This window comes from Macadamia integrifolia, unplaced genomic scaffold, assembly GCF_013358625.1.
Source record: "Macadamia integrifolia cultivar HAES 741 unplaced genomic scaffold, SCU_Mint_v3 scaffold3043, whole genome shotgun sequence".
NCBI lineage: Eukaryota > Viridiplantae > Streptophyta > Magnoliopsida > Proteales > Proteaceae > Macadamia > Macadamia integrifolia.
The window spans coordinates 7,379-28,482 of NW_024869155.1; the positions used below are offsets into that span (position 1 = coordinate 7,379).

Genomic DNA, 21,104 nt, shown 5'->3' on the forward strand with positions numbered 1-21,104 from the left:
TTACTCTCCTCTTGGAATGATTTCAAATTAACAACGAAACATAAGAGGAAGGAGTGGACATTCGAACAAGTGGCAGTTTGAATTAAAATTGAGGAAAGAAACAAAGCAAAGGATAAGGTTGAGGCAAGTAACACTCAAAAATTGAAGGCTAACATTGTTGAGACCGGAAATCAAAACCAATCCAAGAAAAGTCTTCAAGTTAAAAAAGACAAGACCTTCAAAAATAAAAATGGTAAATGCTTCATTTGTAAGAAACCGGGCCATTTTAAGAAAGAATGTCAAAACAAGAAGAAGATTTCGGATAAACAAAAATCAATTTACTTGAAGATGACATCTTCATTGCTATGATTACTGAAGTGAATATGGTCGGAACGTATTTATTAAATATTTATCTATCACATCTTGTGATAAAGTCTTTATGGAAAATTCAGACTTCAAGTGTCCTATGCAAAGGGAAAGTCATATTGAAGCTAACTTCAGGAAAGACTTTGGTTTTGGATAATGTGCTTCATGTTCTGGATATTCGAAGAAACTTGGTGTCGGCACCACTCTTGAACAAGGCTGGAATGAAATCATCTTTTGAGGTTGATAAAGTTGTTGTGTTAAAAAAATGATGTATTTGTTAGGAAGGGCTACTTGATTGATGGCCTATTTGAATTAAGTGTTTTTAAAATAATTAATGAAAAATTTGATTCTTCTGTTTACTTTGTGGATTCTTTTGAGTTATGGCATAGTAGATTATGTCATAGTATTGCTCCTTATATTTCTAAAATTTTTAAAATAGGTTTGTTTAAGGTAAATATTAAACCATCATTGAATAAATGTATAACTTGTGTAGAGGTATAGTTTACCAAGAAATCACACAAATTTGTAACAAGGCAAAGTGGTCTTCTTAATCTTATTCGTAGTGATTTATGTGATTTTAAGTATTGTGAATCAAGAGGTGATAAAAAATATGTTGTGACATTTATTGATGATTATTCAATGTGTAGTATGATTTATTTTCTTAATTCTAAGAATGAAGAAATGCTTTCATATCTTACAAAATTGAAGTTGAAAACCGATTAGGAAAGAAAATCAAAAGACTTAAAACCGATAGGGGCTCATAATACTTTAGCATAAATGATTTTTGTGAAAAGCATGGCATCATATATGAAATTACACCTCTCTATCTACCTGAATCAAATGGTATAGCTGAAAGGAAGAATCGAATATTAAAAGAAATGATGAATTCAATGTTAATTAATTTGGGATTACCACTAGACTTGTGGGGGGAAGCAATTCTATCTGCTTGTTATATTCTGAATAGGATACCCCACAAGAAGACTGTATGCTATCATTTGAGTTATTGTTTGATAGACAATCTGGTTTAAACCATTTAAAAGTATAATGTTGCCTAGCTAAAGTGGTCATTTTAGAACCAAAGAAAAGAAATGTTGGCCTTAAGACTTTTGATTGTATATTCATTGGATATGCAAAACATAGTATTTCATACCGTTGTATGGTTCTTAAAACCATAGATGAAGTATGGGAAGAAAACAATATAGTGGAATCTAGGGATGTTGAATATTTTGAAAATAAGAAACATAGTGATGATTTAAGTTTAGGAGAGAATGCATCAAAAGAATCTGATCCTACACCTAGTGAAAATGATGCAAGTCAATTAAGGAGGATTAAGAGACAAAAGAAGTTCACTTATTCAGATGATGATTGGCTTGTCTATATTGTAGACAATGACCCTTTTACATATAAAGATGCTATAACATCTCAAAATGTAGTATTCTGGAAGGAAGCTATAAAAAGTGAAATAGATTCTATATTGTCCAATCATACTTGGGAATTAGTTGACTTGCCCTTAGGGTCTAAAGTGTTAGAAACTAAGTGGATATTTTGAAAAAAATTAAAACCGGATGGATCACATGATAAGTTTAATGCTAGACTTGTAGTCAAGGGCTTTAGACAAAAGAAAAATATAGATTACTTTAACACTTTTGCTCCAGTAGCTAGAATCACTACTATAAGAGATATGATTGCAGTTGCTTCCATCTATAATTTGGTGATCCACCAAATGAATGTGAAAATAGCTTTCTTAAATGGAGACTTAGAAGAAGAAATATATATTAAGCAACCAGAAGGTTATAAATTTTCTGAAAAAAGAAAATAAAGTGTGTAAGCTTGTTAAGTCATTATATGGACTAAAATAAGCACCACAACAATGGCATGCAAAACTTGATATGGTGCTACTATCAAGTGGATTTGTTGGTAATGATGCCGAAAGATGTTTATATAGTAAATTTCATCTCGATAAAGGTGTTTTCATCTTACTTTCTGTGGATGATATGTTAATAATGGGTACATGTTTAGACATAGTTAATCAAACTAAAAAACTGCTTATGTCCAATTTTGATACAAAAGATATGGGTGAGATTGATGTGATTCTTGAAATCAAGGTCATCAGAAGAGGGAAAGAGATAATTTTATCTCAGGCACATTATGTTGAGAACATGCTTAAAAAGTATAGTTATTTTGACTCACCTATTATTAAGACACCTTTAGAGATGAGATGCCATTTACAGAAGTATTTGGGTGAACCTGTAAATCAAAAGAAATATTCACAAATCATAGGCTCTATTTCATATTTGATGAATCGTATTAGGTCTGATATTGCATTAGCAATTGGAAAATTGAGTCAACAAACTCACAATCCAAGCAAAGAGCATTAGTATGCCCTTGACAGGCTAATGAGATATTTAAAGGGTACAATAAATTATGGACTTCACTACAATAGAAATTCTACTATTTTAGAAGGTTATTATGATGCTAATTGAATATCAGACATAAATGAATCATTAGCAACTAGTGGATATGTGTTCACACTAGGAGGTGGAGCAGTTTCATGGAAATCGGTAAAATAGTCCTGTGGTACAGGATCCACCATAGAAGCAAAATTTATCACTTTAGAAAAAGTCAGAACTGAAGCTGAATTACTCAGAAGTTTAATGACAGATATTCCATTGTAGACTAAACCAGTGCCTTCCATATCACTTCATTGTGATAGCCAGACAGCAATAGCCAAAGCAAAGAGCAGTGTATACAATGGAAAAAGGAGATATATTCGTCTCATGCATAACCTTATAAGGCAATATATAAATAAAGGAATTATAGTTATAGATTTTGTAAAATCAGAAAGCAACTTAGTAGATATATTCACAAAGCCAATGCCTACAAAGGTTATTCAGGATTCATCTAAAGGAATGAGCTTAAAACCTATGCCATAGGTCATGTGAAGGACACACCACCTATATGAAGAGGTAAAATCTTGAATTAGGTTCAAAGGGTACAAACGAAGTCACTGGATGACCTGTCTAGTGCTACTACTTAAAGTGTTCATTCTGGTTAGATGGGAAAGTAGTACCACCACAAAGAAAAGAGGATGAGTTATCAACTCTTAATCAAGCGGGATCTCACAAAATGTGAGGTGTGTTAACTGTGGTGCACACTATGCACTGACCTAAGTGGGTGTAGGAGGTGAGGCAGCCTACCGGTGAGAATTTTAGAGATGAATTCTCTAAACACTTATGAGACCAAGATAAGGGACAATGTCGACTTTTAATAAAAAGGAAAAATATCCATTTCATGAAAAGAAAATATCAAACGTCGACTAGTAGGATATGGATGGTGAGCTAGCCAACTACGATGAAGAGAAAAGGTTCAAGAAGTCTGACTTCACCAGTACTCTGTAGCGTAGTTTGTAATACCTAGTGTAGGTTCAAGTCCTGAAGACACCTGCAACGATGTTATACTATGTTTAATATACTCAGTGTTATGTTTGTGTTACCAATATTTTTTTAAACTTGTGGGAAAATTGTTGGATTTTATATTATACAATATAAAATATTACCTTAGTAAAGTTAAAGTTCCAAATAAAAATAATGTTCAAAATCTTTTCCCCCCTTTTTGCTTTTCGAATATTGTTTGTACATTAGTAAGGACAAGTAGAGGGTTAAAAGTAACTTTTCTCAAGTTTGTTTAGTCCCACATCGGAAGTGGATGAAAGGTGTGAGGGGTTTATATGTGGGAATGTTTTCTTAAGGGTGTAAGCTCTTGAGAGAGGTACTCTACCTTGTCATGTGTGTGTGGGGGTTCTTGGAGTGCTTTTGAATCTAGCGCACGCACCGTGTCGAGCCGAGCTAAGTCAGGTCGGGTACGGGTACAGGTATCGAGAGAGTTATCTTTTTACACCAAATTCGAGTTTGAATTTTTAAAATTCAAATTAAGTGAAAGACACTCATATGTATATAAACATACACCCATTAGTATTATACATACACCTGTACATGTAAAGATACGCATTGGACATGTACCTGTACGTACGGACACCTTCTCCTTATGACCGGCATTCTTACGTCTTGAACCTCTACCATCTTTAAACTCCTAAACTTGATGAATGCTTTCATCTTCCTGTACCGGCAATCTGATTTCAGATTGCTGTTCTCGATCAGATGTGTGATGAACCATGGGCATGTCGAGTTTTGGACAGAAGCCCACGATGAACCACAATGGGGCATCCAACTGAAAATACAAATTCGGCCTATTTTTTGTCGTCTTCGACAAGCTTGTTGCCGTATACTATGACCCTGACGGCACCAAGACTATTTATCAGATATTGGGGATTGTAGGTGATGACAGAGGTATTGAGCTTCATGGATCGATTGAGCCTGTTCTTGAGACTTGCGAAGAAAGGTAGTTCGATTCTAATAGGTTGTGGTTCAAAAGAAGTTGTGGGTTGGAGTATTGCCATTGAGAAATCAGAACATTCTGAGAATTCAGATTCAAAAGACATCTTGTAACACTAATATGAAGAATATAAGTTAATGGTGGTGAGCGCAGCGAAACGCTTTCATGATTATATGAGAGAGAAGTAAATCATGTACTAAGCTTATAGTAGAAGTCCAAAAACTAAAAGATATAATTCTGGAAGTGTTTTTGGAAAAACCTCTCCATGGAAAAGTGCTCTTTGCCAATGTCTTTTTTTAAGTGTTCTTAAGACAAACAGTGACTATTTCTATCAAAAGCCTCTCTGTTTACTACCATTTTCGTATACAATATACATTGAGTATTATCTTTGGTTCTCCCTATTGCAATCACTTATTGGAGTTGCACCTTAAGAGATTGGGGAGTTGTTTTATCTTGGATGTGAGGACATTGGTCAACCCGATTGCATACAAGTATGAGACGTTCAAATATCTTAAAGAGAGTATTCTTACTCGACTCTACATTATTGAAGGACTTCTGTCTACAATTCTTCATATTCAATTTGACTTGTAAGTGATACTCTCCTTCTTGATTTAATAATATTTTATTAAGAGAATTGTCAAAGTCGTATACCTAGTGCCATATTCTATTTCTTACATCAACTTCCTTCAAATCTAAAACCCAATAATCGAGTCCCAAAAAACCTACACTAGGGTGATTTCACCAAGGATTTTGAACTCAGAATTAAAGATCAAATTGATTATTGTTGAATCAAATCCTTATTTTAACTTGGATTTAAAGATCGAATCAATCATTGCCAATTTTGATATGGATCATAATGGAATCAATTGCTGCCAATTCCGATTAGAATGAGATGGGAAACAGTCATCACCAATTATGATAAGGAAGAACATATAACCTATGAGTGGATTTGACTTCTTTACTGTGCAATAGAGGCGGTGGTTCACAATTCCTTGAAACACCTCGGCATGAAACCCAACACATAAACACAAGCCTAGACGCGTGGAGGCATCAAATATGAGCCGCCACCCAGTAGAGGAGCTTTTTCCCCTTGAGCAGTATTAAACTGTGAATCCAATAGGAGAAGTTACCACGTGGGGAGAGAAATTGGTCTCGTAGACTCGTGACCTCTGTTAGTTAAAACGGGAACGGAAAAAAAAACATTGTTCGGTACGGGCATGTTTTAAACGGATCAAAACGTGAACGGGATGGTAAAAAATACGGTCAAATACCGTAAAAACGGGAAAAAAATAAAAAAAGGACGATACGTGTTTTAAACGTTAATATTTAAATAATACGGTGTCAAAAAAAGGGCAATATATAGACATAAATTGGCATAATAATTCTCTAAATACCTAGATAACAATCAAAACAAATAACCCCGTTTTAAACGTTTCTATTTTAAAACGTTTATATTTTTTAAAATCCGTTTTTTTACTATCAAAAAAACGGGACGGCGTTTAAAACGGCAAAAAAACTTCAAATAGCCCTGTTTCTATTTTTTATCGACTTTCTGTGAAAAATTTGACAAACAACGTTTAAAACGGCACAAAAAGGGGACGACGTTTTAAACGCGAATAAACTAACTAGGCTCGTGACTCGTATGAAAAAAATGAGAAGCCGGAATAAAGTAAAGTGATGGGGCCCACTCCTGACTTTGTTTCTTTTCAAAGTCACAATTTTGAAACGACCCTCCACCTTCAGTGACATGGAAGAGGAGGACGAATGTTAGAGACAGCGAGAAATGAAAGCGACCCAGGGAAAAAGCGTTCGATCATCACGGGTCCATTAATATGCCTGCTTTCCATGTTCGTTTTCTAGTTTCACACACTCTTCCTCCGTCTCCAACCCGCAACCCATCGACGTATTCAAAGGGTTCGGGATTCAGGTCGTCAATATTTATCGTCCATCTACACCAAGCAAAGAGAGAGCTCACCCATGCAAATGAATGAGAGATGGCTTTCCGTTCCTTGACATTTCTTCATCCATTTTGTGTTGTTCGTGAATATCTCTCTCTATTCTCCTCTTTCAAGGTAGTAGTGCAATCGTTCAATAGATCCCAATGACTCAATTGGAAAGTCCAAATAGATATCAATGGTGCAATCCATCAAAGCACATGTGTTAAGCGTAAATTTTTTTTTTTTTTTTTTTTCCGTTTTAGCTGTCAAAGAAAAAAATATCAACTAGAGGGGGTCCAGACTCTAGGGTAATGATTTTAAGTATTGGTATCGGAATAATCGGATGTTTTTTTATTTTTTTATTCTTTTGGGTAGAAAGGTAATCTATTCAATAGAAAAATTACACACCTTCCCTCTGTGATGATATCAATAGACAAACAAGGATCGGAATTGGGTCAAACTGTTCTATCTGAAACGAACAGAGCCCTCTTGACAAGGGAATCTACAACAGAGTTGACAACCCTTGGAATAAAAACAAAATTATACTCTTTTGAATAAGTTGTCAGATGCCTGATATCCTCAATAATCGGTCTAACAAGAACTGTGGAATCTCTTGCAGGCAACCACAGGATCAATCGTATCATATCCTATCAGTCACCAGTATTATTTCAAGGATAAAACCATAAAGAAAATGTACATTTTAGAAAAGTAAAGCAAAAGTGATTGATACTCACCGATTCGATTTGAATCAATATCAAATTGATATTGGCAGGCACCGATCCGATCCATATCAATATTGGATTGATATTGGCAGATACCGATACTGATACTAAATCCTTGTTAGGTCTTCTTTCAGGTCTGTATATCGATTCTTGAACGATTTGGATTAGATACCAATATAGTTTCAAGGGTTAAATTGTAGAGAAAATGTATTTTTTTTTTATGCAAGGGCAAAAGTGATTGACCCGCACTGATTTGATCGGATCTGATTTGGATCAATATCGGATCGATATCGACAGATACCGATAACTAAATCATTGCTAGGGTTTCTTTCAAGTCTGTAGTCGAGGAAGGAGGGGCATATAGTCTCATTTTCCATCTCATGATTGGCCACAGAAACAATATCCTTCTTTAGATGTGTTAGCCTCTCTGGCCCATTCCTGTCTCTTGCAAGACCTCTCAAGAAGGTATCGATACGCAAAGGTTCCGTTTGTTTAGAGCGGAGTTGGGGTTAGGAATATTGTCAGTATGGGACCCACATATTATTGGGGTGAAAGACATGGGAAGTAAAGATGAGGTAAAGTGAGAAAATTCTCACCCCAGCAGTGTTTGGTTGGAGGAGAGAGATGGAGAGAAGGAAAGAGAAGCGACGGAAAAAGCACTCGGAGATTGGATGGAGTTTCTTCAACTTGAAAGGTTGCAGAGATCGGGTGCATGAAGTGAGACTTTGGGGTCTCAAATATTGAAACCCCCAAAATCGATTTAAGGTTAGATGAGAGAGAAGAAAGGAGGTTGTAACAAATTGTTTCCTGGGGTGCTCGTTTTAGTCCCCAAAGCCAGTGAAATGAGCACCAAGCAGCGACAATGCTGATTGCAACACCGTGAACGAGAGAGAGAGAGAGAGAGAGAGAGAGAGAGAAGCGACGACGAAGTAAGCAACCGGAAGAGTGTTGCAGTGACGAAAGGGAAAAAAAAGTGACGGGTGCCCTACTATCCCTATGCTCGGCGTCAGATTCGATCAGAGAGATGCGGTGGCGAAAAGGGTGGTGCCACTGATGTTTCCCCCTTTTGAGATTCTTCTTCTTGAAATTATCTTTTCTAGGAAGTGAAAGAGAGAAATTGAGGATGGACTACCTTGGTTGGGACCTATTGCAGGATAGAGGTTTGTGACTGTGACCTGTTGTAGCAGTGGTGGGACGATGGAGGTTTGCGACAGGGATCTGTTGCACTGAAAACCTCGGCAACGATGATGGTTTGGATGGAGATTTTTGCCAAAGTCCCCATCAAAATCCCACCAATTGGTGAGCACTGGGGTGGGAGAATATGATGTGCTTGTGGGCTGATAGGAATTATTGATATGTTTTCCCACAATCCCACAACTATTAAACAAACTCAAATCTTGTTGGGATGGAATAGTCCATACAACTATCCCACCCCATAAAATCCCAACCCCGCAAAATCCCTCCACTCCAATTATCTAGCTATGTTAGTTAGTTTCAGGCAACCCTACTATCTATGTACTTCTTCAACGTCGTCTTCTTCATCTGTATAGGTACCGAAATTCTTCTTTTAAGAGAGAGGTATTCATATTACATAATTTAGAAAGTCTTACAATGAGGTCCCTATATGAGTTGACTGAACTTGAGCTTCTTCCCTAATTCCCTCTAAAGATAAAAACTAGGGGAATTTACTGTCTCTCCCCTACTTGGCCTATATTTATTAAAACTCCCTTATTTTTTCCTTTTTTACTGATACTCCTCTGCTTTTTATTTTTACATCTCTTTCTCCCTTGTTCTTTTTAAATATTCAGATTACCCTTCATTTTCACTTGTAACCTATTACACTTTTTTCAAATTGATTGGTTTTAAAATATGATTTGAACCAAACCACTTGCAAGTTTTGTCTCATCCAATCATCAAGGATATTGACATAGCTGATGTATCCTTAAAAATATTATTTATCTATTATTTTTTTTTTTATTTCGTCTCATCCAATCATCAAGGATATTGTTTGTTTATTATTATCATTATTTTTTATCTCATCCATCATCATAAATTTAGCAATCTATTTTTTTATCAGTATTAGATTGGTATCGGTCTCAGCCAATCTAAGGATTAAAAAAAAAAAAAAAATCGTGTGACACTCGATTGGAACATATGATACCAATATAGATATAGATCGGATACAAAATTTTTTTTTTTGAATTTACAATATCTTTGATGATTAGATGAGACAAAACTTATTAGTGGTTTGGTTTAAACCATGTTTGGAACCAATCAATTTAAAAAAAAAAAGTATAATAGATTATAAGTGAAAAAGAAGGGTAATCTGAGCATTTAAAAAGAGCAGGGGAGAAAGAGACGTAAAAATCAAAAAGCAGGGAAGTATTAGTAAAAAGTAAAAGGTAGGGGAGTTTTAATAAATATAGGTCAAGTGTAGGAGAGTGATAGTAAATTCCCCTAAAAATTAAAAAATTGAGGAACCTATCATGCCAACTCTTAGTCTTATCATCTTTCTTTGAATCCGATCTTGCTTTCTCCCATTAGGTAAAGGTAACTCGTCTGTGTACGTACTAATATCTCAAGGATGGTGTTACAGATATTTTTATCACCATTAAGGTTATGTTTGGTTGCAAGGATAATTAAAGGAAAAAGAAGTGAAATTTTCATACTTAAAAAAGATATATATGTAATCATTACCCCATGTGACTATATCATTACTTCAAATCATTTTATATTTGGTTATAAAATTTCACTTTACTTTACATCCAAAACCCTTTGCTATAATATGTAAAATAAATATTACATGTAAAATATATCATTATCAAATATGATTAAAAAAAGGAGAGGGATAGGTATGGTAGCATAGTACCTAGGAATTAGGAATGCAAGCAGGATATTAGCCGTAGGATTTGTTCATCTTAAATATAACCATTGGATGGAGAGAAAATGTCTAGAACTTCAATCCCCCACTGCTACACCTTATCTCTCCCCTAATTCTATCTCCACTCTCCTTCTCCGTCTCCGACTCCGACTCTCACTCCGGTTCCTCTTCTTCTTCTTCTTCTTCTTCTTCTTCTTCTTCTTCTTCTTCTTCTTCTTCTTCTTCTCTCTCTCTCTCTCTCTCTCTCTCTCTCTCTCTCTCTCTCTCTCTCTCTCTGAATGCTAAGTTCCTCCTCCAATTCCGGCTTCACCAAATCCGAACAAAAAGATGAATTTTTTGGACGGAGAAAGCCGACCGAGGTTCCTCTTCCAATCTCGTGTTTCTTCTTCTCAAAACCCTGAATCTGAAACCTAGAAGATCAACAAACCCTTGCCTTTCATTTGCGTTTCTGTTTCCATTCTCTTGTTCATTCTTTCATTCTTTTTTCATCAATCAGAAACCCTCAAATTCATATTCATATGGTTCTCTTTGTCCCTCCTTGTTGGCCCATCCGCTCCGATTGCCAATCCTAATTTATGAATTCCATTGGTCAAGCCAGAAAGAAGTGCCCACCGTTGAATCAGAAATCGAGACTTTGTTCTCTACAACCACTGAAAATGGATCGAGCAGTGGAATTAAGGGCGAGAAGGTTGATGCCAACATGAGTAATAGCGATCCGGATTTGGGTAGTGTAGCGATTTAGCGTGGGAGTTACTGAACGAGGATCTGATTGTAGGAGAAGGAGAAAAAGAAGTAGATTTAGGGAATAATCAATTAGAAATTGATGTGGAAGTAGAGGAATTAGTTGCCCAACAGGAGAATTTGGGTGGAAATATGGAGGACTTAGTGGAGCAAATGGGATTTCTGGGGTCTAAGAAAACCTCAAACTAGGATGGATTGGATAGATTGCAGGTAGTAGGTTCCTGGTCTTGATGTCAACATCTGCATCTTTTTCTGTGCTTCCCATTTCTGTTATCGGCATGGGAAGGGGTTGAAGATGCAAGAGAAACTAAGGTGGGTTTCTTTTTTTTTTCTGTATAAATGTGAAAATGTTTGTTTTATTTTCATTTTCTTCTTCGCATCTGCAATATCTTGCTTTGGTTCATGAATAATAGTAACTGATTCACTGATGTTTATGTTGTTCTGTAGGGTTTCTATACAGCTTCGACTAATATCTCAGAACCAAGATGTGCTCTTCCTTCTTAGGTAGAATGGAGGGTTGTTCTCAAAGTCTCAGTTGCCAATGTTTAAGGGAAGCATTCCCCATTGTTTTCCATTAACAAAATGGGAAGATGGTCAAGTAGGTGAAGATGGACTGAGTAGAGGAAAAGGAGTTTTAGCTCATAGAGGGGTATAATGGATTTTCTATATGTATAGGGGTAATTTAGGTATTTAAAAAAATTAAGGAAGATATAAGGTGTAGCAGCGGTTGATTGAAGCTTTAGACCTTTTCTCTCCATCCAACGGTTACATTTAGGATGAACAATTCTTACAGCTAATATCCTGCTAGTATTTCCAATTCTTAGGTACTATACTAGTATACTTGTATTTTTTTCTTAAAAAAATTAAGTAACTTATATAATCACATTGAATCACATGAGATAATGATTATAAATATTTATTTTTTAAAAATAAAAATTTATTTTTTCTTTTAAATTATCCTTAAATTCCCTTTACAAACAAACGAGCCTAAAAGGGCTAGGAGGGAAGAAACTTCGTCGACCATTACCAGGTGAGAGATTCTTTCATGTTCGCAGCAGGGTGACGCAAGCAATGAGCCGGAATGCCGGATGGTCGGAGATGCCGAGATGGTGTAGTCAAAGTATTTTCAACTTCAATTACTTTTCTTTAACTCGACCCCGAGGCAGTCACCAGATCTGTTGAAACTTGAAACGCATACCGGTGATTTTCTAGAGATTTACGCCAGAGGAAAAATTCCACATAGAAAAGCATCTGTCTTTTTCAAAACTGTCTCCATCACATCTCGGCGGGAGTTAAAAGTTCAATTAAAATATTTATTTTAGAAAACCTTGTCTCTTACGCTATCAATATTTCTTATCGGCTGGTCAATAATTTATAGTTATTTTTTTTTTCCCCTTCTAAACTTATAGCTTTGCATTTGCAATGATTGGAATGAAACGCTAATGAATCGAAGTCCAAATTGTCTTGCAAATGAATCGAAGTCTAAATTGCCTGCAACGAGTGATGAGGTGGAGTGAAGATTCAATAGTCTGAAAAACCTAATTATGCAGTTCAATAATTAGATGTTCTCTATATCTCATTGTTGCATTATAATTATGATGCATCAAATCGGCTAAAATTATTATCGGTGCACAGACTCAATCACCGGAGTTGTAACTGTTGATTGTGCTGGTTGCTGCCACTCTAGGTAGGGTTAGGTTGATCTCGTTGAATGGTGATGGAGCTTTCCTCTGCCAATGCAGGTGTCACCAACCAATTATCTTTGTTGGAAAAAAATGAGAATATGTTAAGTTTGTCTCGAATTCTTGACTCGTTTTGAAGAATGACTGGTTCTGACATATTTTGGTGACTACTTGAACGGAAAGTTTATGAGATCTGTGATGGAAACAGAGGGATTGGGCTGATCGTATAGGGGTTCGATCGGATTGATCGCGATCCGATGGGTCGACTCATAACTTGGAGTATATTATGTACTATTTTCTTGTTGAGCAAGTCATTGTAATTTGGGGTTTTTTCGAGCTAGGTTTTCAGGGCTAGTTTTCTCACCATTGCTTGTGTGTAATCTCTCTTTTGCATGGTGAAACATCTTTTTCTTTGCCTGAGGACGTATCACACCATACCAGTGTGTGAACCTCGTTAAATCTCTGTGTTGTGCGGATCTATTGTTTTTTTATTTTCATATTTTCTTGGTGTTTGCTCTAATAAAATATTATTCCAAAACCTCGGGAGGAAATGTACAATTCCTAATACATAGTATGATCAGCCATCTCATGACTGGTGCTTTTTTATTGGGTTCTGAATCCTAGCTACAACTTCATCAGCATTGACAGCAAGAATAGAATAGAAGGCCCTTCAAAATTTGAACTATTACATCCTAAAAACTCCTTCTCGGGAAGATGTAGACATATATCGCTTCAGCAACTCCAAATGGAGATTGACGAGAAGATGAATCACCTTTCTAACAGGAGGAATCCACAAAAGAGTTAAATTGATTTTCTTTTCTCTTTTTCCCGAAAATCTCTTAGCAGAATCAGCTGTTCCAGCACCTCTTGATTCTGAGGAATCGACAACAAGAGTTTTCAGATAAATGGAATCAACAACAAGAGGTTTCTCTTTCGATGAAATATTTTTTTTTAATGGAAAAGAATCATCAACATAATCATTTCTGAATTAAACGCTCCTTTATTTATATTGGAGTTAATACTGATAGAAAATGCATACCCTGTAGCTACTAATGAAAATCACATTTCTTGTTGATAGGGCTGAAGCATTTGTTCCACTGGCCATTGCTCCAAAGACTACACGGTTGAGGATCAGGTGAAGGTGGGAGAGTATCAGCAACATGGGATGCAAATGGACTAAGCGGCTGGGTTTCCAAGGTGGTATCAATCACAAGGAGGAAGAAGGAAACACTAAACACTGGACAATTGTGGTTCAGTAGAAGAAAGAAATTTTCCCCTAAGAATTGAATGGGTAGTAATGTTGGTGAATTTTGTGCTTGATTTCCTCATTCCCTCATTCTTTTTTTTCCCACTAGGTCCTTCGTTGTGTTTCTAGGTTATCCCTTATGTGCATGGGAATATCTTCTATGTGGTGGTAAGTGCATGAGTTTTGTTAGTAGTACGTCAATTAGGTTATTATTGTGAGAAGCAGTTGTTTATCTACTTATGAAGTAATGGGATTATGTTAGGTCTTTTCTAATAGTGGAAGGGAGCAGTTACTGTAATCAATCAGTAAATCCCAAGGGGGTACCCGAGTTTGTAAGGGATCTTCGCCTCAGGAAGCGTGTGATTTTGAGTTCGACTCCTCTTACCTCATTGGGGTCATTCACACGACGATATTTATCCAGTCCATTGGATCCTCACAGGGGTAAACAATATTTAGATAGAACTTATTGGTAAATTACTCGTTCATTGATCGAGAGACCAATTCGGTGACAGTCAAATTGGCCAAGAATGCAACGTCTAGCAGGTGCATGGAGACTTGAAATATTACTCCTACATTCTATATGGAAGACATTATCTACGATGCTCAAATAAGACCAAGATTCAGATTTTCTTGAGGCTCCTTTCAAGACATAGTTTGGTTCTTTTTTGGGTTGTTTATTTTTCGATTGCCATGGCGCCGAAGGTGGATGACAGCTCATTTTGCTTTATCGTCTTTTCCTCATTTGTATTCTATTTGATCTTTTTAATAACACTCTTTGCTGATTACTTATTATAAAAAAAAAAAATGCAGGTAATGTTTCAATTGAACAATTGAAGTTGGGACTTGGAAAGATTAACCCCTGAACCTCCAACCCCCTCAGACACTATCCAGAATTGGATCAGATCAGTATCAATCTTGACCAATTTGTGATTGTTCTGAAGTTTTCGAACCTTGCTACTCAGCCTCCTTGGAATACTACGATAGTCTCTCTATCTCCACTCTCCACCAATCATGGTTTGAGAAATCTGATTGAATCAAAGTTTTATTGATATTGACCGATCTCAATTCTTGACTAGTATCATATCAATGGATTGGTACAGATAAAGAGTACAATGTTCAGAAAAATAATTTTAAGAGTGAAACCAAAGGAATTACTCTCCAATTTAAGTCGATATGAATCAATATTAAATCAATATCGATCATGATCTATCCCATTTTTCATACCAAGTTCTCAAACCTTGCCACCAACTGGTCCAATAATATATCACAGTATGTCATTCTTATCCCTCGGGTGCTATATCACCGGTACATCACCACCACCCATGGAAACAAAATGATTATCCTTTTCTTTATTCCTTCAACTTTTATATTTTTGAAAATTTGAATGGATGATCATCGTTCCCAAAAGGGCAGAGAGAATTAAACTCCTTGGTTGCCGCTTGGACTCCACATCCCGAACAATCTATGTTAGGGAGAGATACGAAATGAAGTCCATGCCGTAGGCCAAAAAGCTTACATGAATATTCCCGTACAAGTAATTGATCCAACTTTTTTTAAAAAGTCATGGTCTCATTACGAAAGAGAGTTGCTCAAGGAAGGACAACTTAAACAACTTTTGAGAAGGCAAAGTAATGGATTGAAGGGTGTCAATCGGTTGGGTTGGATTGGTTTTGATTAATTGGGTTTAATTGGACTTAATCGATTGAAAATCTTGTATCGTAAACATCCATTTAAATAAATAGACCTAGTTTATAGGTACGATAATCAATTGATACCAGTAAGGCCGACCAAACCCGCAACGATAGCCCCACCCATGATAGTCCCTCTTTCCTATGCGTCGAAGATAAGGATTAACATATTTTAACTTTTCTTTTGCCCTTTATTTATTGATTTTGATCAGGTTTCTGCTTTCTATGCATGTCAGACTTTGGCCTGGAGATCACATTTTCCCGCAACGACTTTGAAGCTACCAAAACAATGGAATAATTACAAGATTATGTTCACACTCTTGAGAAGGCTTCAATTTGAAGCAAAACCATTGCTTTTCATTAGAATCAAGTTTCCATGAAAAGCCATTAACAATCATTTCGTTAATTCTCTTACTTTCCTTTTTCTTTTCCATCATTGCAGATGCCACTATTTGTTAATTCTCCAAGGCCTTCCATTTCTCTCAGACATGTCATGAAAAAGAAAACTTACAGCTCGTTATTTCTCTTATTCTCCTTGATTGTGGGAACTTGCAGCTGCAAAAACAAGGAAGAGATTGAGGCTGTGTTTGGTAGCCAAGAATAGAGAAGAGAAGAAAAAAATATATAAAAATTATACTATTTTTTTGTAGTTTAAGAAATTCTAACTTTTTTTGGTATGTCTTGAATCAGAGATTTTTTTTTTTTAATTTTAAATTCACCTTGGAAATGGTGAAGTTTATTTTGCTTTAAAAAGAATAGCCTTTTCTAAAACACAAGAAAATAAAAAAAATAAAAAAAAATAAAAAAACTTTTTTTCACTCTTTTAATGGTAACTAAACACATATAATTTTTTAATTTTTTTCTCCTCGCTGATCGCCCAGGTCTTGTCCATAACAATAAATTGGTTCCTTAATTAATAATCAAAGTACCTTAAAAGATCATCATAGTTTGTGTCTCCCAAGAACCGCCATTTGGCATGAAAGACCATTAGGTATCTTTCATCCACCCGTTGGTCCGTCACTTCTTTTCCAGGATTCTATCTCCTAAGCATCGCCATTTGGCATAAAAGGCCATTAGGTATTTGTCATTCACCTATGGCCCGTCAACTTTTATCCAGGATTCCACCTCCTAAAAGAAATCGCCACCCAGTACTAGTTTATCAAGGCCAGTTTATTCCCCACCCTTAATCAGTAAAAAAAAATAATAATAATAATAAGAGCTTGATGCAGCAGTGTAAAGACTTGTTTGAGTCATTAGCTAATGAGTAATGCTTTGATAAATCAACATATCTCTTTATTTGTGTTGGTTTCAGAAAAATTCATGGGCTCGTTGGATGAGACGTTGAGAAAATAGACCTTAGACATAAATATGAGGACACCAGAATTGCTGGAATCCATGAATGTGTCATTTCTTGGCCAGGTTGGATGTTTGAATCTACATCACCAATTACTCTGACAGGTGTCTCAACACTAGGATACCAACATGCATGTATTTCGATTTGGATTAATGGAGATTTGCCCAACTCTTGAAGAATTTAGGGTTTGTATACTATCTCCACCTAAAGGTAGTTTGTTCTAATCATCTTTGAAGAAAGATTGCTTAGTAGAAATTCAGGACTTCTTCGAATGGAAAGAAGGGGAGGTGAAGCAATTTGTCAGGTATGGGAAGATCGACATTTTGTAGGTGGCCCAGATCTTCATCCAATATCTACCAATGGGAGGAATCCATCAACAGAGATCACAGGATGCTTATTTACTTTGCATGATAGCTTGTTATGTTCTCTACACTCCTGGGCGTGGTGCATCGTCCATTCAAATTGAGGTAGTAAAACAGTTGAAAAAGGGAGGTGACATCGTTCCTACGATTCTTCCAGAAACACTCAAGTGATTTGATGACATGAGCTATGGCCATAGATTCGGGTTAGATCATTATCAATGGGAGTCCTGCTACTTTTTAGATTTGGTTCCTCAAAAAACTGAAGTTAACCAAGCCATTAAAAAGAGGCCCACTTTAAGCTCTTTGTTACCGGGATGAGAGAGAAGTTCCGGAAATCAACCTTATCATTGATTAGGAGAAGTACCTACAGGTGCAAGATATCGGGGTCCAGGGAGGCCACAAGAAGATTTTTTGGTGAAGACCCTTGGTTACAATTATGTCAGATTGATGAGATTGAATCACACAACCTTTTATTTGACTATGTACATCAGCCGACAATATGGGCTCAAGGAGACGGACCCAGAAGAGTTAGTGAACTTTCACCCACCTCAAGAATTGTCTCCCCACCTTATTACTCACCTATTCCACCTGTGGTAGGAACATTGTTCCCCTTTTCATGTGATTCACTTAGTAATAGAATGAGAAAGTATTTGGATTCTCATGTAATCCCGATTATTCTAATTATGACTCGAGTTATGGAATTGATTGTGCCCAAGCATTGCAAGTCAAAAAAAACAAAAAAAAAGAAAGATTTTCTTTGTGTCAAAAGTAAGTTTTTATAAGATGCTGAAATAAAATGATGAACAAACAAGGGGAGGGAAAAAGAAAAAAGAAAGAAAATATCCATGTGTTTGTGTTTTCAATAAATGCAGGAACAAATCCCTATAAGTCAAAAGCCATCATCTAAGCCGTACTCTAAACCATCCTCATTGAGCACCGGGGAATCCACAAATGCTAGTCCAGCCTGCTCTAGCCTCTGGGTCAGGTCCTTAATCAGTGCATCCTGCCGTGCGATCGCCCGATCCTTGGCAACTATCACCTCGCATAGGCCATAGTGCTTCCTACTAATCTTAGAATAGACCTCACGGGAAACTTGAGAAATAACATATCAGCCAAAGGAAGTCAAGAGTTAATTGAATGATGATCAGATATTCACATAATCATAAAAATAGGCAGCCCCCGAGAAGCGTCTACATCTGTGTCATGCTCCAGAAGATGAGGGAGACTAGGGTTGGCTGCGGTGAGATAGGTCCAGGCAGAGAAGCCATGAAAGGGGATGTTAGCAACCCTGAGAGACCCACCAGCACTGATAGAGGGTCCTACTTGTGAAGGATCGGTAGCACTGGCATGCGACCGAATAGCAAAAGGATCTACATGTCTCACTCTCCCTTGAAAGAACATCAGTCAAGACCAAAACAGAAATGGATTTGAAGGAAATACTCAAGAAAGGGTAACATATCACTCGACCATCAGGACCAAGAGGGTGCATACTGTCTCCTCCTCCAAGAAGGCCCTATAGTCCCTATCCTAATCCAGAAATAAGTCATCCCATACTCCGCCACCCAAATGCTTGATCTCATCTGATGGGATGATCTCTGGGCAGTGCATAGTGGGTGGAGGAAGATTGGGAGAAGGGCGTGGCTCGATATCCGACCACTGGGGCACTATTCTCTCTCCCAAACACCAGGTGTCACCCCACATTCCCCGAAAAAGGACTCGGTGCTTGGATAAGTGCTTAACCAAGGCTAATCTTTCAAGATCTAGAAATATGAGGTCATTGAATGGTCTCCAAGTAACCTGCAAAACCAAGAAGAAGTAAGTACATCAGAGATGAAAGAAATTTCAGTGTCAGACATGGCATACCTTGGTGAGATCTTTCAAAAGAGAACGAGCGATGATCCCCGGAGGATGGCGTCGAGCCCTGAGCACTTGATTATCTCCCCATCTCATGGCTATAGGGAAGAAGAATGCCTCAGGGTCCCTCAGTTTGGGAGCTATGGTCCCCAAGTGCTCAAAGCACTAAGGTTGTTTCAAGAAATTAAAGTAAGAAAGTGTAATCCAAATGAATGAAAGGAAATGGGTACAAGAAGGAAAGTTACCTGAATAATGAAACCTACCCCCTTGAGGCCCCTGTCTCCATAGGACAGCATATCTAGGGATCGCAGGAGATATGCATAGGCAGCCCCGCCCCAATCCCAAGAGTCTACTATACGAAGATCTCGAAGGAAGTACACCAAACGGATATCCACTCCCTCTCGGAGGTCGCTGAAGAGGCACTAACCCACAACAAATAGCAAGAAGGAATGGGCCACCTGTGACATATTGCCTGGGTTCTCCCCCAAGCCGACTTTTCACCATCGAACACTAATCTCCCCTAGGAGGATGTGTGTCTGACCGGCCGCAATGGTGATACCAGTCAGGTTTGCAAACTCCCTGGCAGTCGGAGCTCTAGGAAGGGTCATGGATCTACCACCAAATGGAATGCCTTCAAAAAAATCATCCATCAGGCTCCTCTCAACCCATACTCGATAGAGATGAGAGGAAGAAGGATGAGCAGAAAACAGACAAAATAGGGAGAGTCTCTTTTCCCTGAGTCCTTTCTCTTTCTCCCTCCCAACTGAAAAGCCCAAATACGTTGGAGTTGTGAAAATCAGGGGAAAAGAATGGAAAAAAAAAAGGATTTACAGATCTAAGTTGCAAACATATGAAAAAAAAAATCAGAAAAAGAAAGGATTTTTCAGATGGAGAAAGAAAACCAGGAAAAAAAAAGATTTTTTTTTTTCAGATCTAAATTGCAAACATATGAAAGAAAACCAGAATAAGAAAGGATTTGAGATGGAGAAAGAAAACCAAGAAAAATAAAAATGATTTTTCAAATCTAAGTTGCAGACATAAGAAAGAAAATCAGAAAAGAAAAAAAAAAGTATTTTGCAGCCACTGCTTCACACGAATGTAGGTGGTAGCTAGTCGAGGGACTTGAGGGGTTTGGAAGGGCCCATTGGCGACGAGAAACAAGAATTTCCTTCCCTCTTTTTCTCCTCAGCTAGCTAACTTATCTTCCTCCTCTTACATCAATTTTTTTTTTTTAATAGGTAATTTGTATGTAATAAGGAAAAAGAAAAAACATAAAAACACAGAAAAATGTAACCCCTACAACCTTATTTGGACATACCAAAAAGAAAGGAGGAGAGGTCCCTAAATCAAACATGACAAACCCTGTAGCACAATTTATGTATTATAGAAAGAAAAATTTAGCAATGAAGAAAAGATGCTATGAAAGAGTTAAGTAGCCCAATCTCGGGAGCGAAGAAAATATAGGGCACTTTTCATGTGATGACTCTTCCGCAAAAAAGCTTCTCACTATTGAATGGGTCAGGTTTCTAAAGACTCTAGAACCGCCATCATCATTCGACTCTGACGCTTCCTCTGAAAAATCCAAATATGTACCATTTACATTATCAACTTGATGGGTCACCTCCACACTATGGTTTAACTTAACTTGATCAGTCACCTCTTCATTAACAGAATCTGCAATGTCCTCAACTCCTTTGAAATAAGCCAAATATTTCTTGGGAATAGTTTCTGCACATTGTTTGGATGCAAGGGGAGAAGCAATGGCAATTGGAGATGAGAAAGGGTATTGATTTTGGGCAGTTTCAAAGGTGTCGGTGATGTGATTTCATAAAAAAAATTTGGGTTTCAGACTAAGAGAGCTCACTGTGGAGAGCAACCAGCTGGTTAAGTCATCTTCTCC

The 21,104-nt window shown here is 37.1% G+C and overlaps 1 protein-coding gene across 1 annotated transcript; it reads right to left on the reverse strand.

The window, feature by feature from the left end:
• Window positions 1-18,149: 18,149 nt before the first annotated feature.
• Window positions 18,150-20,205, reverse strand: LOC122067656. The gene is made up of 3 exons (XM_042631498.1): window positions 19,450-20,205; window positions 19,214-19,369; window positions 18,150-19,147 (listed from the first exon to the last, which is right to left on the reverse strand). Exons 1-3 carry the CDS (start codon window positions 19,498-19,500, stop codon window positions 18,878-18,880), a joined length of 477 nt encoding a protein of 158 aa, XP_042487432.1. The 5' UTR covers window positions 19,501-20,205; the 3' UTR covers window positions 18,150-18,877.
• Window positions 20,206-21,104: the final 899 nt, after the last annotated feature.